Consider the following 26,978-nt stretch of genomic DNA (forward strand, 5'->3'; position numbering starts at 1 on the left):
AAGTAATTTTTATCTCCCACACATGATAGAAAATAATAATTTATTAATATTAAGAATGGGTGGCTGGCTCAGTTGGTCACACATCTGCCTTTGGCTCAGGTTATGATCCCAGGGTTCTGGGATTGAGCTCTGCATCGGGCTACCTGCTCTGTGGGGAGCCTGCTTCTCCTTCTCCCTATGCCACTCCTCCTGCTTGTGCTAGCTCTCTCTCTCTGTCAAGTAAATACATAAAATCTTAAAAAAAAAAAGATTCTCTTGCCCTCTCCCTCTGCCCCCCGCCCCCCATGCTCACACTTGCTCTCTCTCCAATAAACAAATCTGAAAAAAGAAAGAATTACTTATTATAAAATATTACTACTTTGAATAAATATTTTAGAATTTTTCAACTGAATTAGGTAACTTTGGTTTGCTTTATACTAAAGTCTAAAATTTTGATAAGTTATTTAAAATTTCATGTTGCATTTATGGAATAGCTTAATTTCCCCCTAGTATTGGGATTAAGTGATTGTCCTTACTGCAGTTGGGGAGTAGGGGAAAATACTTCCTTCTTTGTATTACAGAAACCAATTCAATAATATCTCTGGATTAGGAAATTGGAATGGATTTGTTTTTAGCTAATATAAGCAAAATAGAGAAAAAAGGTATAATTAATATATTAGAAATGATTTTTTAAATGCTTCAGGCTGGTGCTACTGATGATTTTTTTTAAGTGCTACTTTATGAATAATGATGTATGTATTTTTAATATAGGCTTTTGTTGGACTTAGAACAAATTATTATAGGGAAGAGTTAATAATACTTGCCTTTAAAAGTAGAAGGAACCCAGGGGCACCTGGGTGGCTCAGTGGGGTAAGCGTCTGCCTTTGGCTCAGGTCATGATCTCAGGGTTCTGGGATCGAGCCCCACATCGGGCTCTCTGCTCAGCAGGGAGCCTGCTTCCTCCTCTCTCTCTGCCTGCCTCTCTACCTACTTGTGATCTCTGTCAAATAAGTAAAATCTTTTAAACAAATAAATAAATAAAAGTAGAAGGAACATCTTTAAATTGAATACTGCTCCTTTTATACCTGCCACACAAATTTCAGTGTTAACATTTCTCTCATTGTACTGTTAATAACATTAATCTGCTCATTGCTTTTGGCATACTGTTATGTTAATATGTTACATAATTGCAGGGATCCCTGCATGTTCATCCTTGTGCATTTATGTATTTTAGATTCATCCTTTTAGAATTTGTATATAGTAGTCAGTACCAGTGATCATCTTAAGAGTCAACATGAATTGAACGTATACTGTGTGGAAAATAGTATGCTAAATGCTCTCTAATGGATCCTCATTTAATTCTCACAATAAACACATTGTTAGGTTTTTTTTAGTCTGTCCCTCAATCTAGGTTTTTTCCTCTAGTCTTTTTTTTTTTTTTTAGTCTTTTATCACAAGTTGTAGAATTGTTTCCAGTTTGGCAAGAGGTGTTAAAAGATGCTGGGTTGGCTCTTTCAGTTAGGATTGTTCATTAGAAAAGAGTTCACTAGAGGGTAGCATGGGTGGCTCAGTCAGTTGAGCAACCAACCGACTTGGTTTCAGCTCAGGTCTTGATATCAGGGTCCTGAGATCGAGCCCCTTCCACGTTGGGCTCTGCAGTCAGTTGGGGAGTCTGCTTCTCTTTCTCTCTGTCTCTCTCTCTCTCTCTCTCTCTCTCGCTCTCAAAATAAATAAATAAATCTATCTTAAAAAAAAAAAAAAGTTCACTAGAATAAAAGCTCCATGAGGGCTGTGTTCATGCAGAGTGCTCTAGGAGCACAGAAAAGAGGTATTTAGCTTCATGTTGATGGGTTCAGTTAATAATTAATTAATTAATATCAGTTATCAGATAATAATTATTAGTTAATAATTAACAAGCCTTGCTTTATTCTGAAGAGTTATTATACTACATATGATCCCCTAAAAGTATTTCAAACTGTAATTAGTCTAGGCTTTTTGTACCAATATATATCAAATACAATGTATATTTGAAATTGGATGACTTATATGCATTTGCTTCTTAATGCCTGAAAGCTATATAATAATACTAAAATAATAACAATGTTTTTTAAAGGTTTTGAAAGAGGAAAGGAAGACATTTCTCAAAATAAAGATGAATCTTCACTTTCTATGTCAAAGAGCAAGGTAAGAATGTGTTATTCCCAAATATATGATTATGACATTTTTCTAATATTTAAGAAGAAGAACTAACAATAAAATTCTATCAGATTTTTAGGGTATGTTTTTATGTTGGTATATATAAATCATGCAGTGTATATGAAGAAAGGAAAGTTCCACTGGGGTTGATGTTGGTCCTCTTGGTTACTTGGAAATACAGCCTATTGGTAACCAGTGTGTTCTCTCCAGATTTATACTGCAAGAAGTTTTTGGTTGTGGAATCAAAGTTCAGTGACTGTCAGAAAATTCTATTTATTAAGCTAGTAAATTCTCTGCTGTTCTTAGCTACTGAGAGCTACTATTAAACACCTCTTTCTTAGCAAAATAGAAGTGGGCATATGTGTGACAAACAGAACATGAAAAAACCCTACATTTTGGTTTCCATTCATGGCAGTGGTTGAGAAGGGTCCATGACTTTTTTTTAATGTATAATTTTACCCAAATTTTATCCAGACTTTTCAAGTATTCATTACTTAAATATCTATCATATGTGTAAAAGTACTTAGAAGTTTTCATAGTACTTCATATATATATAAATATATATATATATACGCATATATATAGTACTTCATATATAGATACATATATATGTGTGTGTGTGTATATATATATATATATATGAAATTCCTTGATCATTTTATGGGATGTGTAATTAAAGAGAAAATAATTTATCTGGAGTCTTCAGTAGCTAGACATATAATGAAATTTATAGAATTTTTAAAACCTATTTTCAAGCAGTTAATACCAGAGTTGGTGAATATATGGTAGAACAGTATTCCTGCTCAGAAGTCTAAATACTTAAACCCCACACTTACATATCAGAGCCACCTATATGTAGTCCCTAAATTGGTGGGAGGGGAAGAGGGAGGGCAGGGAGCCCCCCAAAAAGAAAATTTACATACCTTAACGAAGCAGGGTGGAGAAAGGAAAAAAATAAGGCTTTAGAACTGTACTTCTAATAATGCCAATCATATTTGACTCTTTAAATTAACAAAAATCAAATGAAATTAGAACTTTAGTTCCTCATTTACACTAGCCACATCTCAAGGGATCAGTAGCCACCACATATGGCATTTCTGTCTTTCAGAAAGCTCTGCTGGACAGCACTGCTTTAAAGTCAAAAAAGCAAGTTTGAATCTTGATTCGTATACTTTACCTGTGACTTCTTGTATACTAATTACAGTGATTTTAATAGCTATTTTATTTTAAGAGCTACTATGTGTCCCCTTAACTCCTAACAGTATTAGAAGAGAGTAGGTATTATTGGCCCCATTTTCTAAGTGAACAAACTGAAGCTTAGAGAAATTAAATAAGGGTTAGAGTAGTAAAGCTGGGATTCAAAATGGCTTCAGTTTTCTTATCTGTACAAAGGAGATAAGGTCCTTGTCCCAGATTATGATGCTGCAACTGCCTGACAGAGTACCTGGTTAATAGTAGGTATTTGAGAATTCATCTTCTTTCTTTGAATAAGAATTACAGTGGGGGACACCTGGTTGGCTCAGTTGTTGTAGCATGTGACTCTTGATCTGGATCCTGAGTTCAGGCCCCACATTGAACACAGAGTTTATTTAAAAGGGGGGGATTATAGTAAATGAGTGGGATTCTTAACATGGTAACTAGTGTAAGTAAAATTGTACTTAAATCCTGATATTTTCCAATAGTTGAAACCTATCGATTCTGCCTTAACTTAGATTTAATCCTTGTTTATTCTGTGAGCTGAAGAGATGCAGCCCTGTTTGTCCTTAAATATTCTAACACAAAACCCACTCTTGTTTTTCATGACAATCCTAAAATTTACACATTTATCATTAAGCCACATTCTCATGAAATTCTGATCATGTTAACTGTACTTAAGTAACTTCAGGGAACAGAGTTTTGTTACTCCTTCTATAATCAGTGTGCACAACTGAGACCATCATAATTTAACCTTATATTTTTCTGAATTTGATGCAAAAAGTATTAGTACTGCCATTTTGGTCATAGGATTTGGGGTTATTTCTTAAAATATATGAATACACTTTTTTTAACCCCCCCCCCATTTTTAAAAAATAAAGGCAGTTTCTATTTCTCATGCATCTTTTAAGTGATTGAATTGAAAAAGTCAGTTAATCAAATCCGTCCCAGGACGCCTGGGTGGCTCAGTTGGTTCAGCAGCTGCCTTCGGCTCAGGTCATGATCCCAGAGTCCGGGGATCGAGTCCCACATCTGGCTCCTTGCTCGGCAGGGAGCCTGCCTCTCCCTCTGTCTCTGCCTGCCATTCTGTCTGCTTGTTCTCGCTCGCTCTCTCTCTCTGACAAATAAATAAAATCTTTAAAAAAAAATAAAATAAAATCCATCCCATCTTGCTGTTAGCATTTTTAAATGAATTTTTCGTAGTCCATCTCAACAAAAGGAATTACCAGCCTGGGTGATGTATTTAGTGGGATAAAAGTAACCCTCTTACAAGGATAGTGGTTTTTGAGCCCAGATCTATTTATTGACTTGATTCTCCAGTCATACATACATCTGCTTATCTATAGGGATGCTAAATGTCTATTACTTGCTATAAAAATATATATTTACCTGGATATTTAAGAAACCCTCCAAATCAGGATATCTGAACTAGTCATATTAACATTATTATTATCCCTTATATCTGTAGTATTTTAAGTTTTCAAAGCAAGAGGAAAGTATTCTTATATGTTAATGTTCCATTTATTTAAAAGTCAGATTTTTGACAGCACTTTCCCTCTATAGTCACAAACCTGAAACACAATATATACCAAGTAGTATGTTAAACATATCATGCACACTACCTCATTTAACCCTCAAAGCAACCCTACAATAGGAATATTCTTATTTTACAAACAAGGTAACTAAGACTGAAGGAGATTGAATAACCTAAAGTCACACAGCCCTTAAGAGGACAATAGTTACAAGCGCGGAGGGGATGAAAAGAAAGAAGGGAAAAGAAACTATAACATACTGAGCATTCTAAGGCCATTTAATGAAGAAACAAATGATACTGTACATTAAACCCTGTGGTCATCATTAAGATAGTGTTCAGTTAAGGGTTTGGTTTGGTTTGGGTTTGGGTTTGGGTTTTTTATTTTTTTATTTTATTAATTTTTTTTAAAGATTTTAAAAATAATTTTAGTTTGGGTTGTTTTATTTTTATTTATTGTTTCTTTTTTTTTTAAGATTTTATTTATTTATTTGACAGAGATCACAAGTAGGCAGAGAGGCAGGCGACAGGCAGAGGGGTGGCAGGCGGGAAGCAGGCTCCCTCCTAAGTGGGGAGCCCCATGCAGGGCTCAGTCCCAGGACCCTGGGATCATGACCGGAGCCAAAGGTAAAGGCTTTAATTCACTAAGCCACCCAGGCACCCCAAGGTTATTTTTTCTTTAAAGATTTCATTTATTTATTTGACAGACACAGATCACAGGTAGGCAGAGAGGCAGGCAGAGAGAGAGAGAGAGGAAGGGAAGCAGGCTCCGTGCTGAGCAGAGAGCCCAGTGCGGGGCTCAATCCCAGGATCCTGGGATCATGACCTGAGCCGAAGGCAGAGGCTTAACCCACTGAGCCACCCAGGCGCCCCCAATTAAGATTTTAAAAGAAGGACAAATTAGTTTTATAAAATATTTCCAACAAAAATAGTTTGAGTTTTGCTATTTAAAAGGAAACCTGTTGATCCAGAAAATTTAGATATAGTATATTTAAAAAACTTGTAAAACTTGGTCAGTGGGGTTTTTAATTGTTGTTGCTGTTGTTGTTGTTTCCCTAGAACTGCCTATACAGAATGGCAAGGATTCCTTGAAATATGTGTTCTCTAAAATATACCAAGCTCACATGGACCCCCCTTCTGGCCTGCTGGTGCTTTATATACTAGAATCTTTTAGAAATCACCAAGCCAGATTATGTCATGTGAGGGAAGCATTTCCCGTTATTCATGAAGATAAATCTTAAATTTGAGTCTGGCTAAAATTCTGTGTGAATAGTTTTAAAAGGTGAGAAATCATTACAGTGAAATGGCTAAGAGCATGAGAATTAGGTAGACCAGGGTACAAATCCCAGTTCATCTACTTACTGGCTCTGTGACTTTGGGAAGTTATTTCTTATTGGTTAGTCTTGGTTTTCTTATTAGCAAAAGGGAGATACTGTTACTATCTCATAGGATTGCTTTAAGGTTATATGATGTAATGCAATGAGGTAGTGCGCATGAAGTGTTTAGAAAAGTTCTTGGTAACGAATAAGCACCCATTACTTTCCATTAGTGTTTATTCTTCAGTTACTAGTGTCTAAGAAGTACATTATAATAGACATTTTCCTATTAAGTTGTGAGAAATAGAAATCATCCTGTTCTGATGATAGCTATGCTATCTTTAGGTTCTTGGGGGCAAGGAGAAGACAGAGACCGTTTGGGATTGAGCAGCTTTATAAATTTGTTTTGGTATCACAATCAGTGCCATTGCCATGAGAGTAAGTAGTATGATGTTTCAAGTTCAGTTCTCAAGGGAGTGACTTCAACAAAAATTTAATTGGGTTGATCCCCACCTTCTGCATTAAGCATAGTTTGCAGTTCCCTTCTATCTAGTGCAGCCAGTTATTGTCATCACCATAATAACCCGTATTTTTTTAAAATTAAGTAACATTTTTATTTTTTTCAATATTTCCTTATTTGCTCTCTAAAAAATTTTTTTTATTAACATATAATGTATTATTAGCCCCAGGGATACAGGTCTGTGAATCGCCAGGTTTACAGTTCACAGCACTCACCATAGCACATAACCTTCCTCAATATCCATAACCCAACCATCCTCTCCCTACCTCCCCCCAACCCTCAGCTTGTTTTGTGAGATTAAGAGTCTCTTATGGTTTGTGTCCCTCCCGATCCCACCTTGTTCCATTTATTCCTTTCCTACCCCCCAGACACCCCACGTTGCCTCTCAACTTCCTTGTATCAGTTTTTGGTTTTGTTTTTAAAGATTTTATTTATTTATTTGTCAGAGAGAGAGAGTGAGAAAGCAAGCACAAGCAAGGGGAGCATCAGGCAGAGCAGGCATTGGGAGAAGCAGGCTTCCTGCTGAGCAAGGAGTCGGATGTAGGGCTCAACTCCGTGACCCGGGGATCATGACCTGAGCCAAAGGCTGACACTTAACCAACTGAGCCACCCAGATGCCCCAATAACCCGTATTTTGTATCGAGTAACAGAGGTGTTTTTTCAGAAAGGTAAAAAAAAAAAAATGAGTTCCAAATGCTAGTTTAGTTTTTATTTTATTAATTCATCAGATATTTAGTGAGCCCGCCCTTTTCCCCAGGTGATAGCTAGGTACCATTGGTGAATAAGTATGGTCCCTGCCTTCATGGCTCTTAAAATTGAGTGAGGGAATTTATACCCAGCATTTTGTTATATATAATCACACCTAGTGCTTTGCAGGTATAACCATTCAGCATTTGAAAGCCACCATTTGGATCAAGCCCCATGTACTTTTTTGGCCCCAAGAGTCATGCTAAGAACTTTAAATACCTTCTCTGTGTCTAATAATAGATAAAACAGTAGATAAAAATGAAAATCATAGGACACATGACACTAAACATGTTTAATTTTATTGTCCAAGATTTACAAAAGCAACTTTCACATTTATGCTCTTTTACTTTGGTGAGAGAATGTAGTCTCTTCAAAAGAGTGCTGTATTAGGAGACCTACATTCTGGTCCCTGTAACATTATTGTTAGTTTAGAAAATCACCTCCAGAACCTCCCTTTCACAATTTGTAAAATGGAGATAAAATCACGTGTTATGCCTATTCAAGACTGATTTCTTAATCTTATAGAGGGAGAGAGAGTAATAGTGCACCTATGGGGAGGGGCGGAGAGAGAGGAGTGAACTCCATTAAGTGCAGACCCCAATGTGGGTCTCGATCATCTCACACCCTGAGATTATAACCTGAGCCAAAATCAAGAGTCAGCTGCTTAATTGACTGAGCCATCCAGGCGCCTCTATTTGTCAAAGTTCTTATGAGGATCAAATAAAAAATAAGTATAAGCAAAGTCGGAAAACAAGTTTAAGACAATAATTAGGGACACTGGATAGGCAGGAAGAAGTAGATGCTAGGAATACTGGTTTTTAAACACTACAAATTTACAAATTAGATGGTGTTTAAATACTAATTTCTGATGATATATGAGTAGCAGTAGGGCAATGTATGCAGTAACTTGCTAGAATGTACGTGGTTTGGTTTATTTCGAATATTTTAACTATTAAGAAATTACGTTACTTTGGATACTTTTGTTCTAAGAATAAATAATTGCATATGTGTCTTAGAAATATTCTGGAAAATGAAATGCAAAAATTACAAATGGTCTTATTTAACCTCACATGTAGATTAATTTATTGATTAGGGTTTGTTGGTTTTTTTTTTTTTTTTTTTTTAAGTTTTTATTTATTTATTTATTTATTTAAGTAATCTCTCCATCCAACATGAGTTGGATCTTGCAGTCACAGCCCCAAAATCAAGAATTGCATCCTTTTCTGACTGAGCCAACCAGGCATTCCTGATTAGTGTTTATTTTGTGCTTTTGTGGATTTAACATGGATTACTTTTAAACTGAAGCTATCTATCTATATAGAGAAAATTGACATTTGAAAATTTATTTTAGCCTAAATCACAGCAATAAATGGGAAGAATTCACAAACATAGCTTTAACATTACTTTTTATATTCTGTATGTATAAAATAAGTGAAGGTTTGATTATGATTTTTTTTTGTTTATTTCTATGTGATTTCAGTCTGAATCTAAACTTTATAATGGCTCAGAGAAGGATAGTTCTGCTTCAAGCAAGCTCACAAAAAAAGAATCCCTCAAGGTTTGTTTCCAGTTATTTCATAAATAACATTATGCTTTGCATGTGCTTTTGAAAATGGGTTAACAAGATAAATATGTGTCTCCTAAGGAAAGAAAGATAGTATCCAGACAGGCACACGTAAAGAATGTTAATATTTGTATGGCACACTGGAGTCAACAGAGGAGGCTACTTGATGACTGTCCAGTGCTGCCTCGGGCCTCAACTGGCCATGCCTTTGGCTGAGGACTGGATAGCTCTGCACAGTTACACCTAGTTAGGCACATCACTGTGTTGTAGAATGTATAATAGGAAGCTCTAGTGCTTTTTGAAATTCAGGTTTACTAACTGCAGGGTTATGGGCTGAATTTGACCCACGGGTAGATATATTTTAATCTATACAATGTTCTAAAAATTTGAGGTTACAAATACAAGTTCAGCTTTCCAACCTCTCTTTAAGAAATACGGCCTTGGGCTTGCCTTCCAGAATGGCCACAGATCCTGGATCTTCAGAAATACATGCTTTCTATTTGACTCTGATCCCTGCACGGTCTGTTTTACCCCTTTTTTTCTTATATCTGATCCTGGATGCATTTGTGTTTACAATCCCATATTAAATCAACTATTATTCAGTTATGCATATTAATAAAGACTAAAAGTTAGAAGTTTTTTGGCTGTAGAATTATTTAAAATTTTTTAGATGTATATAGTCATTAAATGCAACATAGGAATGTTTTATAGCTAAAAGAAATTATCACTGATAGTTTATCACCACTCTTCTCCCATCCATATAATAACAAAGTAGTAATAAGACTGTATTAATCCATTGCAGCCTTCCCAGATTATCTGAGAGGTAATTTATGAAGGTATTTTGATATTTTGAATGAATTAATATCATTTTATGATTTCTTAATTATTTATATCTCGTATCTTCATATCAGGAAAACAAAATTGCCAGTTGAAAACAAATGCAGCATTGTTTGTAATATGAAAAAACTGATAACAGAGTGGATTTCCATCAGTAAGAGAACTTTAAGAAAAATTATAGAAGCAGTTAGCATGATGGTTAAGAGCATGTCCTTTAAAGCCAGTCTGCCTTTAATGAATCGTGCCTCCATGACTTACTAGCTGTGTGATCCTGGGCAAATTACTGTTTGTGCCGCAGTTTTCTCATCTGTAAAATAAGGATAATAATTTTCTTAGTTTCTGGGGTTATTGTGAAGATTAAATGAGATGGTACTTGTGAAGTGCTTAGAACAGTAACGGGTATGCAGAATGTGTCCAGTAAACATTAGCTCTTACTGTTTTTTTTCATACTACGAAGCTTATGTGGCAATTAAATGAATGAGGTAGGCATGGAGATGCTCCAAAAAATATTGAATAAGAGAACTTTAAAAAAAAAAATGTTTAAAAAAACAAAGCCACGAAAGCTGTGTATTTCTTTAGATTATATACATAGAAAAAACCTGAAAAGATAGTGTTTTCCAGAACTGTTAATAGTGGTCAATTCTGGGTCTTGGAATAGGATAGGGTATAGTAAAGACAGCTTTTAGCTTTATTTGTGTTGTTTCAAATTCTTACCATGAGAGTGGATACATGTAGTATTGTGTAATTTAAAAAAGATAAAATTCTTCAAAAAGATAACAGAGAACTAGTGATCAGAAAAACTAGATTCTAACCTCTAAAAATTCCTACCAGCTCTTAAAATTCCTACCAGCTCTTAAAAAGTGTTTTTTTTTATCCTAAGAAGCTAGAATTCTAAAACAGGTTTAGAATCTTACAGTCTACATGTTATAGACCTAAAAATTTTGGAAAGAAATTGCCCATTTCTAATGAATTTTTAATTTTTCTATTATTTGTGTAAAATAGGTGCAAAAGAAAAATTACCGAGAAGAAAAGAAAAGAGCCACAAAGGAGTTACTCAGTACAATCACAGATCCTTCTGTTATTGTTATGGCTGATTGGTTGAAGGTCAGTTTGCCTTGAAGCTTGAATTCAAATTGCTGGGTGTTTACCTACTGGAACAGGAAAGCCCAGAGTGCACCTAAAGTCTTCAAGGCAAAAACAACTCCTGGGATGATTGTTTATCACTGGCAACCTATTAATTGTATCCCAGAGGTTCTATGTTCCAGTCTTAATGGGGAGAAGGAAACTTAACGTTGTCTTTCTTGAAATAACATAAATATAGATAGCAGTTCTTTTTAAATGGTTTTTTAGTTTGTGTGATATTATACAGTCTAAAGAAATATTTTGCTGTTCAGACTGTCATTTAGTATTATTGTAGACTTGGTATATGCATTATTGAGAAGATATGAAATAAAGTTAATGTAAAAGTTATCATTCGGAAAGGATTAATTTTTAGAAAAACATGCATATTGATGTTTCCATCCTTATTTTGGCCTCTGGTTATTTCCACTTACTTTTATTTCCTTTTTTATCATCCCCACTATCCTCCTTCTCATTCTTACCTGAAGAATATTCAGTTGGAATCTTTCAGACTAATTCTGAGTTTAAGAATTATCTTGTTCAGACTCTGACTCCTAGGAAATTTAGTACCTGACCTTAATCTAAAAATCACCCCAGCCCTTAAAGTTTTCCACTCTCCCAAAGAGTTGGTTGAACCTCAACATAAAATTGTTAGATCTTTTGTGGAATTTCTCTGATTAAAACGGGAACCTAATGATAGTTTTCTTGTTAGTTCAGGTAGAACTAGAGTTTTCTTCAGTGTTGTGCTGAAAACACATTCTGACTTACTTTGACTCTACTTAGAAGTCTTTAGGCTCCATGTCTCACTTGTGTTTTCAGAGCTAAACTTCTTTCTCTTGTCTTCTGACATTGGATTCCTACAGCTAATCCCCTAGAAGTCTCCAACACATCCCCTGCCTGACTTTCTAAATCATACCTTCATTTTTATATTTGCCATCCATGTTCTATTGTCACATGTCCCAGATCCAGAATGTTATCTTAGGATAACTGTTTTGCTTTTCTTGTCTTTTCATTTCTTTTACATAAGCACATACTTTTCTCAAAGATACTCTCTTTTTTCTTCATTCCTGGCTCAAAACTCCCCCTTACTAATTTTTCTTCTTTACAATTACTGTGGTATGCCTATTTCAGGGTTAGGGAGTCCTATATTTATTTCATAATTCATAACAGTGTGTTGAGAGAGCAGATGTTTTACAGTAAATAAAAATGAGGATAATTACTAGTTTTTATACTAAATATATTAGCATTCTTTTCAGTATTGTGAATTCAGTGACTTGCATAGAAACATTTTAATGGATGACAGAAATAGAAATTGATAGGAGAAACAGTTATAGACCTGTTATTGACATAACATTAAACCCTGGGTTGGGGAACATTTTGACACTAGAGAGAGAGGTTCAGGTAACTGTATTTTTAAATTCCCCCAAGAACTTAAATGGCCCACTTTAAGTATTACTAAGAACAAAGTAATTTAGAGAAGGTAATTTTAGGGGTTGCAAGAGAGTTCTTCCCTCTTCCTACCACTCTGAATATTTAGGGAATAAATGCCTGGTGTTTGTGCTAGCAGTGATTTCAGCACTGTTGATATAGTGTATGTGTTGGATGGGGGGGATCTTAAAAGGTGGAATAATCTTGGGATGCCTGGGTGGCTCAGTCAGTTAAGTGGCTGCCTTGGGCTCAGGTCATGATCCCATAGTCCTGGGGTCAAGTCCCACCTCGGGCTCCCTGCTAAGCTGGGAGCCTGCTTCACGCTCTGCTTGCTGCTCCCCCTGCTTGTTTGCACAGGCGCACACACTCTTTCTCTCTCTCTCTCTCTCTAACAAATAAATAAAAATCTTTTTTAAAAAGGTGAAATTTTCTTATACTCTCACAGATAAAATTACAATAGCTGCTAATAAGAGGAGAATCTCGGTACTAGGAAAGTATGTTTTAATGGCTCCTGAGCTGGCCCAGAGGGTTAGGAAAACCATTCTACTTGGCATTATTTTGAAACTGTTAACTAGTCTCTGGCTAGACTTTTAGTTACTCAGAGGCAGGAGCCATGCTATTTTTACCTTTGTGTGCAGGTAGTAGCTTACCATCTAGTAGCTTTAAAAAAATCTACTGAGTCTAAAGTGTATATTTTGTGGAAATTTTAGATTAAAACATCCTATTTGCTATTACTGAGTTTTTACATTGCAGAGCAAAAAGAAAAAGAGCTTTATTTCCTAAATAAACTTATCTTTCTGTAGATTCGTGGTACTCTAAAGAGCTGGACCAAGTTGTGGTGTGTTTTGAAACCTGGTGTGCTACTGATTTATAAAACCCAGAAAAATGGTCAGTGGGTAGGAACAGTCCTTCTGAATGCCTGTGAAATCATTGAACGTCCATCAAAAAAGGATGGCTTTTGTTTCAAACTTTTTCATCCTTTGGAGCAGTCTATTTGGGCAGTGAAGGTAAGTAAGCGTTTGTTACCTAGGTGAAAGGTAAAGATGATAACCTGTAAGTTTCAAAATGGAGATAAATCAGTCTGACCTCTGCCAGGACATCTAAATTTGCTTGTTTTTAAGTGCATTATTCCTCTTTTTATCTCTACCCACGGGTGAACTGTGTACACCAAAAGCCTTTGTTTTCCTTTAAGATCTAACTTAAAAATGCACTACATGCTAATAAAATAAATGGATTTAGCTCAAATTTTGACAAAGCAACCGTTTTAGTTTCTAAAAAGGTCAATTTTACATAAATAAAGGGTTTGGGGGAAGCCACCTAATTGAGACTTAGGGTTAAACAAAAGTAACTTCGGCTTTTAAATATTTCTTGGCTTTGCTTAATTAGGCAATATATATATACACCTATAAAATATCTGGACTTTTAACCTTTATTTCAGTAGCCTATAGTCATAGCAGGACTAAATTTAGGATTAGAGAGTTAGTTCCACTCCGGGATTAGGCATTTCCCACAGGGAAAGAATTTAACCCAAAGAATATCTGTTAATTATGTATCATGTCATTCTCAAGTGAAAAAAAAAATAACTTTCAAAACCTTTTATGCACAGTATTTATTCTTCACTACTACTCTTAGGGATTGTAAGAGTTATAATGAATTTTTAAATTATTAAAAAATATTTTTAATGTCAAATTTATTGAATTCTCACTATTGTTGGGAGGGAGGGAAATTAGCCCATTAGATGATCATCAGAACATTTCCACAAGCAAAATATGGTTAGGACATGGTTTAAACAGCTTTAAAGTCAGTATCCTATGATAAGGTAAAAGTAATATTTATCAGTTCTTACTTTGTATAAGGAACTCTTGAGCACTTTTGTGGACTCTTAAAAATTCTTATACCTAAGCAGGTTGTAATTTTCTCTGTTACCCATGTAAAGAGATTGAGGCCTAAATAGGTTACTTAAGTAATTTTTCTAGCATGGAACCAAGCTCAAAACCCAAGCAGTGTGACTGGATCCTACTCTCTGCTGGTTCTAGGAGCTGGCCTATAAAATATAAAGCTATTTGAAAATAACCAAGTGGTATTATAGGACTTATTAAAATTATATTGACTTTTTCTTTTTTGTTTTTTTTTTCATTTTGAATCTATATCTTCTTTATGTTTATGCTTCTCAAATTCATTTTATTCTTTTATCTTACAGCTTAAAATTATGGTTTGTGTGTCAAAATTATACTATTCTATCCTCAGATTTTCTTTCCAGGGAAGAACTGGGTTCACCTGAGGTTAGCCTTAGTGATACTAATTACTATAGAGTTCTTGGTGCTGTATACTCCTAAAACAAATAACCCTGGCCAAAAAAAAGCAATAACAAAATTCATTTCTTTCTGGAAAAATAAAATTAGCTTTTTTCATTGTTATTTTATAACAATTTTATAAGTCGTTGTGAAATGGAGATTTTTTCCCTAGATCTAGTCAAAATTCTTTTTTTTTCTTATAAATTATATTTCCAGCTTTTTTTTAGGTCTCTAGAAATTTAATATTATTTATCTTAGTATCTGTGGGATGGAAATTTCTCTTTTATATTGAAGTTTGGTCTAGTATAATAAATTGCAGGTTTCTCTTTACTACATGAGTAAGTTAGCTATAAGTTATTCAGTTTTCTGGTAAGGAGGAATATTTGTTGAAAGAGGAGAACTTTTCTTAATACTTACCATCTGCTTTCTTAAGCATGGGATTAAGCTTGTTTGCTTTTAGGTTATAACCCATACCTATCTTAGATTGTTACAGGTAATAATGGATAATATCAAGTTGAGATTTCATAATACCTACTGTATACTGTTTATTTTATTTTGTTTTAAGGGTCCAAAAGGTGAAGCAGTTGGATCTATAACTCAGCCCTTACCTAGCAGTTACCTGATCATCCGAGCTACTTCAGAGTCAGATGGTAAATACAGATTTTGATGGATTTGATTTGGGTCCTGATTTTTAAGGGTTTATTTTATATGCCACTGTGTATTTTCCTTTGGGGTTAATCGCTTTAGTATGGTATTTCAGCAGAGGTATTATAGTCATAAATTGCTTATGACACTAAAATATCATTAACCTTGTAGGCAAACAGAAATCTGATAGGAAGGAAGCATTGTAAAATCAAGTGACAAATGGGCAACCTGAAGTTATCTTCTTCATCCTCCATTGATGTATTAACACCTTTTGACTTTGTTAGTGTTCTTCGTGGTAACTCATTCAGTTTTATAATTTTAGAGGTATATTTAATATACTATTTGTATTTTATTATAAAAATTAGTATTTATGGGGTGCCTGGGTAGCTCAGTTGGTTGAGCGTCCAACTGTTCTAGCTTGACTGGGAGATTGAATCTTTAAAAAAAAAAAGAAATTAACATTCATGTGTACCTGGGTGGCTCAGTCGGTTAAGTGTCTGCCTTCGGCTTAGGTCATGATCTCAGGGTCCTGGGATCAAACCCCACGTTGGGCTCCCTGCTCAGCAAGGAGTCTGTTTCTCCCTCTCCCCCAGCCTGCCACTCCCCTTGGTTGTACTCTCTCTGTGTCAAATGAATAAATAAAATTTTTTAAATTAACATTATAACACCTATACACTGTTTTGAATTTTTTTATGTAAGAGATTCAAGTACAAACTTTGTTCTGTGCCTAGTAACTTAATACTTAATTCTTAAGACAATATGGAGAGAATAAAACTTATGTTATAGCAAAGCTAACTTTAAACCTTAATAATTGATAATGGATTTCTTCCTCACTTTAATGTTTCATAATTTAGCTTAGCCTAGAAAATCTTGTAAGTTTTCAAAGTTTACTTTACCTGATGATGATTTTTAAAATTAAAATACCATAGGCACAAGCTTACATTAGGAAAAGTGTTTTACGTGACTGATATTTCCAGGACATATTAAAACATATATATACATTTTTAATAGCAACTAACAGGTTTTTTGTTTTGCTAATACAGTTATAAATTTTAATTTTAGGGGCGCCTGGGTGGCTTAGTGGGTTAAAGCCTCTGCCTTCGGCTCAGGTCATGATCCCAGGGTTCTGGGATCAAGCCCCACATCAGGCTCTCTGCTCGGCAGGGAGCCTGCTTCCCTTCCTCTCTCTGCCTGTCTCTCTGCCTACTTGTGATCTCTCTCTCTCTCTATCAAATAAATAAATAGAATATTTTTTTAAATAAATAAATTTTAATTTTATTTTATTTTATTTTTTTTAAGATTTTATTTATTTATTTGAGCGAGAGAGACAGTGAGAGAGAGCATGAGCGAGGAGAAGGTCAGAGAGCGAAGCAGACTCCCCATGGAGCTGGGAGCCCGATGTGGGACTCGATCCCGGGACTCCAGGATCACGCCCTGAGCCGAAGGCTGTCGTCCAACCAACTGAGCCACCCAGGCGTCCCAATAAATTTTAATTTTAAAAATTAGGTTATTAGTGTTTCTACTAATATGGCAGTTCATGACAATACTGTATAGGCATTTCCATGACTCAGAAATTTTCATACATGTAAGTAGAATGGATGGGGATAGACCTTTTATTAACAACAAAACATCATTTTGATAAGTTTGTTTATTAGAAACCTAATGTCTTCAGTATATTTTATGTGTCTTTGGTAGTTGCAAATTATACTACCTGTTACTGTTCTAAGATTTTAAAAATAAAGTACATTTATTTTAGATTAGGTGTACTTTTTTTTTTTTTAAGATTTTATTTATTTATTTGACACACAGAGATCACAAGTAGGCAGAGAGGCAGGCAGAGAGAGAGAGAGAAGGAAGCAGGCTCCCTGATGAGCAGAGAGCCCAATGTGGGACTCGATCCCAGGAATCTGGGATCATGACCTGAGCCAAAGGCAGAGACTTTAGCCCACTGAGCCACCCAGGCAGGCGCCCCAAGATTAGGTGTACTTTCTAATGCATCCTATATGCTGTTCATTTACCAGTGGTTACTAGATGCTTTGTCTGTAAAAAGCACTTGTTAACATTGGGGAGGGTATATGCTATGGTAAGTGCTGTGAATTGTCTAAGACTGATGATTCACAGACCTGTACCCCTGAAACAAATAATACATTATATGTTAATAAAAAAAAAACTTGTTAGAATGAAAAATTGCATTAAAATCATCCTTGCAAGATTTTATATTCAAATTAACTTTGCCAGTTCACATTTCTCAAAGAAATAATAGTATCCTTAAAGGTTAACAGTGTTAAATTAAGATGGCTATTGGTTTTTATAGTTGCTTGATCTACACTGCATATGAATCTGTGTTCTTCTAGGAAGGTGCTGGATGGATGCTTTGGAGTTGGCTTTGAAATGTTCTAGTCTTCTTAAACGTACAATGATCAGGGAAGGAAAGGAACATGACCTGAGCATTTCATCAGAGAGCACACATGTGACTTTGTATGGCTTATTACGTGCTAACAATCTCCACAGTGGTGACAACTTTCAGTAAGTAGCTTCTTCACTAATTTTTATGAGGGACTATGTTGTTAGTTGGTTGGCCTAGAATTTTTATAGTGTATCTGAAATTGAACTTGTCTGTTTTCTTCCCAATATATGGCTTCAGGGCTGGTTTGAGATCTTTTTAATTGCTGTTACAAGGTACAGAAAGTTATTTCCTTGATTTCAGCTAATGTGAACTAATTAATTCAGCTAATGTGAATTAATTAATTCACATTAATTTCTTCCCCAAATATATACCTTGTCTTTGTACATGGTGTTCCCTCCATTAACAATGTTTCTAAGTCCTCCTTGCTCTTTTTTCCTGTAATAATTCTTTTCTTCAAGACCAATCTCAAATATTACATCAAATGCAAAGTCTTTATTGCTTCATGACAGTAAGGTATAATCTGTTCTTCTATAGCTATTCTGTAACACTTTTTAATTTTTTTGATAATGGCACTTATTCTATCTGGTATTTGTGGAATTCTCCTATTTTAAGTGTTTTCAAGTTAGAACTGTATCCTTTTTTTGTTTTATCCTCTGAGATAGTCATTGTAGTTAATACTAAAAAAAATATTTCCCTGTGGAACCTAACAAATACTTAGTTTGATGTTCACATAGCTTGTTGCTTTGTAGGAAAAAAATGAGATTTCCCTTCTCCTCCCTTGTCCCAGTACTCAACTTCTGTTCTGAAACTACTTATTCTCATCAGCATTGAGGTGACTTTCCTCAAAATTAGGAATGAATGAATGAATGTTGGGGCTTCTTCCCAAGATTTTTCCCTCAAAGCTCTTCAGCTATAAATAGTCCATTGTTTTTTTTGAATCCCAGGTGATTTTTAAGTGCTATTATTTTGGAATCTTAAAACATCATCTTCTTCACATATTTATTCATTGAAATTTTTTGAGCCTCTTTTCTGTATAAGACATTATACATACTTTTTATATTATTCATTGCATTATAAATAAGGAGATCAGATATGACCTAAATTTGAATCCAGTACAATACTTTTTACTAGTTGTGTGATCCTGAAGAGAGTTTTGTTTGTTTTGATTTGTTTGAAACCTAAAAATTGCCAGGCAGCTATAAATAACAAGAATGATATAAATAACCAAAGGGGAGGGATGCTTTAGGGTGTTATAGGATCAGGAGAATTTAGAGGATAGGAAGCTAACATTCAGCTAGGGAATCAGGAAACAGATTTTTACAAAGGTAGAGTCAACATAGCTATTTGTTCATTTGGCTATATGGCAGAACATGAGCTAAGAGCTGTTGATGCAGAGAAGGGGGGAATGGAGGCCTCCCTGAGATGTATAGTCTGCTTGGATGTAGGGGACAGGGAGTGGGTGAAGTTAAATATTACAAGTTTTAAGCCTGAATGACTGGTAAGATGATGGTAAAATTTTAAAAAAGACTGTGTTGGGAGATGATAATGTGTTAAATATTGGACATGCTGAGGACGCATTGATCCCAGGATATATAGATGATATCAGCCAAGCATTTAAAAACATGGGCCTGAAGCTTATTTATGCATGCATGGATTTGAAAATCAAATAGAAATGATGGTGAAGGCTTGAAATTGGCAAGCTTGCAAAGGAGAGAAAGGATAGAAAAAATAAAAGGGCCAAGGAAGAATAAAATATCTTAAGGATGGAACGAACTAAGAGGGATCAGAGAGCTCAAAGAGTCAAACCAAGTTACATGCAACCCAAGCACTAAGACCACTTCAAGGAAAATAATCATCAGAAATCACAGAGAAGTCACAGAAGATGAAGATAAGACAAGGCCATTGGATTTGTCAACTAAGCCATTGTTAGTGACCTTTAAGGGAACAGATTCAGTGGATTCAGGGGAGTGAAATCCAGACCATGAAAAGTCAAGGAGAGAGTAGGTGGTAAGAAAATAGGGACAGAATTTGAGACTACATTTTTTAAATACATGATTATAAAGGGAACAAAAGAAAATTAGTACTATAAAAATGAATTTCTATTAGAAATTCTTTGGTTAGGGGAGCCTGGGTAGCTTGTTCTATTAAGCATGCAACTCTTGTGGGACCAGCCCTACACCTGGCTCTGTGCTTAGAACAGAGTCTGCTTGAGATTCTCTCTTTCTCTCCTTCTGCCCCTGCCCCCACTCTCTCTCTCTAATAAATAAATAAGTAAAATCTTTTTTTTTTTAAAGTATCTTTTGTTAAAACCCAAACAAATGAATATTTTGGGGAAAAATTTTTACACTTTTTTTATTCTGGAAGTGAGGGGTTTTTAAAAAAAATTCCTTTCTGAACAAATTATTAATCCTAATCACTGTAAGTAAGAATAGGATTGGGTATAGCAACTTAATCAATTTTAGTATAGGTTTATTTCTATAAACCAAAATTTCCATTAGCAATTCTTCCTGAACTTTTTTTTTCAAGATTAAGCCTATGAGTCAAGTATTAAAGAGAGAGGATTACTTTTATATTTTCACTTACTTTGAGTGACTTTGGAGAGACCTTTATAGAGGGAAAGTCATAATTCATTTGAGCTCACTTGAGAATCTGATGACGTTGACTTGAAGTTTTTCTTTAGACCAGAAATGATAGTGAAGTTGATTCAAATGAGGATGTTTATAAAACTAAGAAAAAAATATAACAAGGGAAAGTCTAAAATTTTGCTTTTTGAAGCTTTTAGCCCTAAGTATTAAAGAGACAGAGAACTCAGAGTATTCTCTTTTAATATTTCCCAGGTTTTTATTTAATTTTTCTATGCCTTTATTTACTAATCTGTAAGGTAAGAATAATAATAATACTTATAGGCTTATTTTTGAGGGTTAACTGAGTAAAGTTGTGTAAACCACATAACAGTGCCTGACACTTAAAGTCTTAATAAATGTTTCATATCATCTGATTTATAAATTCTACATTCTTAATCTCCTTTATTCTTCCTCCTAATCCTTCCCTCAAGGTTAAATGATAGTGAAATTGAACGGCAACATTTTAAGGACCAAGATATGTACTCTGATAAATCCGATAAAGAAAATGATCAAGAGCATGATGAGTCTGATAATGAGGTGATGGGAAAAAGTGAAGAAAGTGACACAGATACATCAGAAAGGCAAGATGACTCTTATATTGAACCTGAGCCCATTGAGCCTTTAAAGGAGACTACCTACACTGAACAGAGCCATGAAGAACTCGGAGAGGTAAAAATCTGATTTTCATAGATTTTGTTTTTCTTTTTTTTTTTTTTAATTTATTTATTTATTTGAGAGAGAGAGACAGTGAGAGAGAGCACGAGTGAGGAGAAGGTCAGAGAGCGAAGCAGACTCCCCATGGAGCTGGGAGCCTGATGCGGGACTCGATCCCGGGACTCCAGGATCACGCCCTGAGCCGAAGGCAGTCGTCCAACCAACTGAGCCACCCAGGCGTCCCAGATTTTGTTTTTCTAATTCTTGGGAACTTCCAAGTGAGATTGAAGACATTTCTTTGACCTAGTGCTTATTTTTTGAAAGAAAATATTTGTATACCTATTTTATTTTTAAAATTGCATACATATGAAATATATCAGAATTTATAAACAATTAAATACATATATATACTCTCACAAGTACCGATATATTCTATTAAATATAAAGTTTACATTTTCTTCAGTTTGTTTTTGAAATAGGATAGTACTGCTTGATGTCATTGCCAGGTACAATGTAAATTGCAAAGATACGTGAGCTTACAACTTTCTTGTTATTGCTAGTACACAGAAGTAAGTATAGTATAAAATAATAGCATGTAATGAATTGTTTGTGTATATCCTTCCCTGTGATGTCTATTAACAACTACTATTTTTACTTAAATTTTATAGCTATAGACTTACTACCTTATGAGTTATTTCCACTCATGTTAAGAATGCTTGAAATAGTTCTATAGCATATTCAGATTTCAACATCAAATGTCATATCTACATATCTAAAATGCCTGAAATAAATATAATATTTCAGTATTTTTTGTTAATTGCTAAAGGCAGGTGAGGCTTCTCAAACAGAAACTGTGTCTGAAGAAAACAAAAGCCTTATCTGGACCCTGCTGAAACAAGTCCGTCCTGGCATGGACCTGTCCAGGGTGGTTCTGCCCACATTTATTTTGGAACCTCGTTCTTTCCTGGATAAACTTTCAGATTACTACTATCATGCAGATTTCCTGTCTGAGTAAGTAGATTCTTACTTTTTTTTAGATTTTTTTTTGTAGATATTTTGTAGATTTTTGTAGATTTTTTAAAAGCAAAAGACACTTCATGGTTTTAAGAGATTTTTCAGAAGTCTATAAGTACAGTGATTATGTCTTACCAAAATCCATCTCTTATGAGATATCACTCTTCACTCTCTTCATCATTTCTACAGTTGGCCTAAGTAAGAGTATTTAATACTTTGCTACAATGTTTCCATTTATGAAGTTGTGTCGGAAGACAACATGCTTGAGGAAGACAAGGAGTCTACCCCTTTACCAACAGCACTGCTTGCTTCCTTCCTTTTTAAAAGATTTTATTTATTTATTTGACACACAGAGAGAGATCACAAGTAGGCAGAGGGGGAGCAGACTCCCTGCTGAGCAGAGAGCCCAATGCGGGGCTCGATCCCAGGACCCTGAGATCATGACCTGAGCCAAAGGCGGAGGCTTTAACCCACTGAGCCACCTAGATGCCCCCCCCCTTTTTTTAAACAGCACTGCTTTCTCAGGCTCCCTGACCTGTTCACTGTCCTAACATAGGAAGAGGTGATTGGGATTCTTTATGTTCCTCTTCCCCCACCCCTGCCTGGGTCGACTAAGCTCTTGTTCAGGTCCCATCCTGGAGCTTGTACTTTTGTTAACACGTATCTTCTCTACATGCTCATGAGGCATGTGCAGCTTACCACAACCAGGCCAGTTGCTGGCTCGTGATATAAATCCCCACTTCCATCTTTGCTTTTCTTTCTGCCAGCTGATCCTGGGTATAATTTTGAGGAAGGCAGGCATAAAGAAGGTCGAGGAAGAGCCACCCCTTTCCTAGCAGTTTCCTGGAGAACCAGTGAAAGACATCAACTTTATGCATACCTTTCCAAGTTTTGCATGCTGCCCCCATTCCAGCTATTCAAGACACTATGTTTTCTAGGATATAGAGTTCTGGTACTATGACCTGATTTTTAGATTCTGCATCAATATCTGTATTCAGTTTAGTAATTACATTATTAGTCTACCGGTTACAGTAATGAACATTGCAAAAAAAAAATCATAAGCTAAATCAAAAGATAATTGAGAAACTGGGAGATTTTTGCAAATTAAGGCACACCCAAAGTGTTAATCTCCCTAAAATAAAAAGGGGTCTTAGAAATTTAATGAGATGATCAGCAACCTAATAGAAAAAGGAGTGGAGGAAATGACCAGAGTTTGAAAATTAATAGAAACAGTTTTTAAACATCTCACTCAAAATAAGAAAACTGCAGGTTCAAATTATGAGCTATTGTTTTTTATCCATCACAGTGACCAAAATCCAAAAGCTTTTATACCCCAGTTGTGCTTTACATCTTATTATAGTTCTTTTATCTGTCTAGAAATTCATTTCTCTCAGAGTATGAGGCAAGTTCCTATAAATCACAGTAAGATCTTCTTGCGAGAAGCCCATTTTCCCAAATTGTTCTGGCTACACACACCATTGCCAAGGCTTTGTGGGGCAATGGGCACTTGTACTCTGCTGCTGCCTGATAAAAACTAGCACGGTGCTTTTGATGAGAATCCGGCAATATTTATCAGAATTATAGTTTCATTCAGTCCTTTGATCCAGTAATCCTACTTCTGGTAATAACTCCTACAGATATACCTCTGCATATTCAAAATGACATATATGCAAGATTGTTGCAGCGAGGCTAGTAATAGTAAAAGATTTGATAACTCAAGTATTCAGCCATAGTTGAGGTGGTTAAATATTGTATGATACTTTTATACATAAGAAGTCTATAACCTGATTTGGAGGGATCATTAGGATTATGCGTGTGTGGAAAAAGCAAGGTCCAAAGAAATGTGTGTGATTTGCTACCTTTTCTTTCACTTAAAAAGTGTTCTGGCTACATAATTCTATTTGCTAATAAATAGTTAAATTATAATTATTATAATTATTACTCATATATATTATATGTTATGTATGTATGAAAACTCAGTAGAATTCACTTGTGGCATACATGATCAGTGTTCTGCAGTGTTTATAGCAATAGCAAAAGGGCAAGGGGGGTAGCTGAGTAATGGCTTCTAAAAATTTCTTCTTTAAAATGAAAATTGTTCTTTGATTATCTGCTACACTGATAGATATTATTCACTGGAAAATCACTAAGAATAGGTTAAATCCTTTTTGATTGACTCAGTTATCTTAAAACTTCCATATTTGTAATATGAAACTTCTGTATTTTGTACTAGGAACTAAAAAAAACATACAATCCTTTTCTTAATGGAGCATTTTTCATGGGAGAGATTAATATCAGCCTGTCGTCCTCCCTTCATGTAGGATGGCACTCACCAGTTATTGATCTCCTCTAATTAACATTAGTTACTGAGAACAAACTAAATCAAGTAGGGAGCTGAACACCTCTAATGAAACTGTTAATGAGACTGCTTGGCCCCATCGTTGTAAATGCTAGGAATCATGCAATCCTTGAATCTCAAATGTGTTTATTTTTATTTATTTTTTTAATCATAACTTTTCACAGAACTCCTAGCAACATCTAGGGCTCTAAGAACCCACTTGAAAAACCTTGGTTTGGAGAATTTTCAAAAACTGCTTGAGCAAAGACCTGGGCAGTATATCACACAATAGGAAAAATGGGAAGAAAAGCAACCAGACTATGAAAAGTTATTCTTAAAGACTGATGTACATGGTTGTTTTTACTATCTCTTTTAAATATGACTTGGGTTTTCCAGTCATATCTCATACTCGGTTGTTTACTTGATAAGTAGAGGGGAGAATTTGTGATATATTTTGTGAAAGTTTAGTGTATACCATTTTGGTTTTTTAGGGCTGCTCTTGAAGAAAATCCTTATTTCCGTCTGAAGAAAGTAGTGAAATGGTATTTGTCAGGATTCTATAAAAAGCCAAAGGTAATGTTTATATTTTATTTTCTTTAACCTTATATGAGCTCTTTATTATGTTATCTTTATTTACTGATAAGCATTACAAGGCCTCTTGAGTCAGCAAAATTGCAAACTACTTGATCATTTAGACCTATATTGTGGATTGAAGTGATTTCATTTTATTTCATTTTTTTTATGTCTCTACTGTGAAATTTAAAATTTTTTTTTAAGATTTTATTTATTTATTTGACAGAGATCACAAGTAGGCAGATAGGCAGGCAGAGAGAGAGGAAGGGAAGCAGGCTCCCCGCTGAGCAGAGAGCTCAGCACGGGGCTTGATCATGACCTGAGCCTAAGGCAGAGGCTTTAACCCACTGAGCCACCCAGGCGCCCCTCTTCTGTGAAATATCATATGGATAAATCCCACATGATACCGCTAAGTCCATTTTGACTACTTTAAACTATTTTGAATCTTTCAGATTTGTATTTTGAAACTTGTATTTTCTTTTCTTTTCTTTTTTTTTTACCAGGGACTGAAGAAACCTTACAATCCTATACTTGGTGAAACTTTCCGTTGTTTGTGGATTCATCCTAGAACAAACAGCAAAACTTTTTATATTGCTGAACAGGTATTAGAAGTGCATGTTACAGAAACAAAACTGGTTTGGAAGTTATTGGAATATTTTAATAAAGAATATTAACTCAGTAAATTCACTGTTGCTTAATCTTTCTTACTAGTGAACATTTAATTAAACATTAAACCTTTTAGTACTGAATACTACTAACTATCATATTTGTAAGTATTACTATTACGGTCATGGAATCTTGTGACCAAAAAAAAGCTTGATTTTTGTGCCTACCCCTACCCACAACCAGATTTTGTTTCCTTTATGACCAAAATTGTCCAGTGGTTTCCTAGTTCCTAAATCATATTTACACCCATTTCTCTGGCATTCAAGGTCTTCCATATCTTTCTAAATTAATCTCAAATTAGATGCCTTTCTGAATCCTCTATAGTAATCAGACCTCTGCATTCATAATTAGACAGCCTGATCTTAAACTTTTTTGTCTCGTTATTTTATAATTTAATTCTTCCATTCCAGTATTTTTTCTCAGCTGTTCTCCATCTAAACCAACCCTGACCCACTCCTCTTTCATAATCCCAGTGACTGCATCTCCCAGTGATTTCTAGCTTCTCAATCTTTTGTATTATTTTTTGTGATTATCCATTAAGCTGTTATTTTTAACGCACTGTTTAACTTTTCACAGACTGTTTACTTCCTAATTGAATTGTCAGCTCCTTGAAGGAATACCCTCCCTATAAACCTCTTTTTGTTGTATGCATAGTAGGCAGTCAGAAATATTTCTTAGTTTTAGTCTTTCATTAATTTAGACTTACATACATTTATATTCATGATTCTCAATCTTTTACCCTCATCCTCCTTTGCCCCTGGTCCTGAGTAATATAACATTTTTTTCCTCAATAACAATGACCCCTTACTATAATTATTCTCACCTAGAGTGTAAGAAGGATGAGGATTATGTGTCATGAAAAACCTTCCTCTTCCCTAGAGATTTTGATATACCTCTCAAGTGGAGACATTTTATCTGTGTATTAATTTTATAAAAATTATTATATCACCTTGCATTTTAGTTTACTATAATTCCTCACTAAATTGAGAAGCTTGAGAAGAGTTTGATTTTAGCTTTGACTAATTTCAGAAAACATAAGGGGGATGTGTGTGTGTGTGTCTTAGATTACTAAAGTAACATATTTGTCAAAGCTTTTGTTTCCTGTTGCCTATTTTGTAATCCATTTGAAGAGTAGCCACTATATTAGTTATCTATTGCTTATATAATCAATGACTGCCAAAACTTAATGGCTTAAAACAACAAACGTTTATTAGCTACTATAATGAAGTTTAGGAATCTGAGCGCTGCTTAACTGGATAGTTCTGGCTCAGGGTCTCTCATGAGAGTGCAGTGAAGGTGTCAGCCAGCTTCGTAATTATCTGAAGACTTACC

General features: G+C 35.0%; 1 protein-coding gene across 10 annotated transcripts in view; it reads left to right on the forward strand.

The window, feature by feature from the left end:
• The window catches only part of OSBPL8 (oxysterol binding protein like 8), a 155,680-nt gene that overhangs the window by 104,860 nt on the left and 23,842 nt on the right, over positions 1-26,978 (forward strand). For all 10 annotated transcript variants that reach the window (XM_044228464.1, XM_044228465.1, XM_044228470.1 and 7 more), the window contains 10 exons: positions 2,093-2,163; positions 8,964-9,041; positions 10,887-10,988; positions 13,235-13,438; positions 15,291-15,375; positions 17,725-17,896; positions 20,833-21,070; positions 21,882-22,066; positions 24,899-24,980; positions 25,484-25,582. In XM_044228464.1, the coding sequence (XP_044084399.1) occupies positions 2,093-2,163; positions 8,964-9,041; positions 10,887-10,988; positions 13,235-13,438; positions 15,291-15,375; positions 17,725-17,896; positions 20,833-21,070; positions 21,882-22,066; positions 24,899-24,980; positions 25,484-25,582 (1,316 nt within the window). The remainder of the gene's footprint in view (positions 1-2,092; positions 2,164-8,963; positions 9,042-10,886; positions 10,989-13,234; positions 13,439-15,290; positions 15,376-17,724; positions 17,897-20,832; positions 21,071-21,881; positions 22,067-24,898; positions 24,981-25,483; positions 25,583-26,978) is intronic.

Source organism: Neovison vison, chromosome 12 (assembly GCF_020171115.1).
Source record: "Neovison vison isolate M4711 chromosome 12, ASM_NN_V1, whole genome shotgun sequence".
Taxonomy (NCBI): domain Eukaryota; kingdom Metazoa; phylum Chordata; class Mammalia; order Carnivora; family Mustelidae; genus Neogale; species Neogale vison.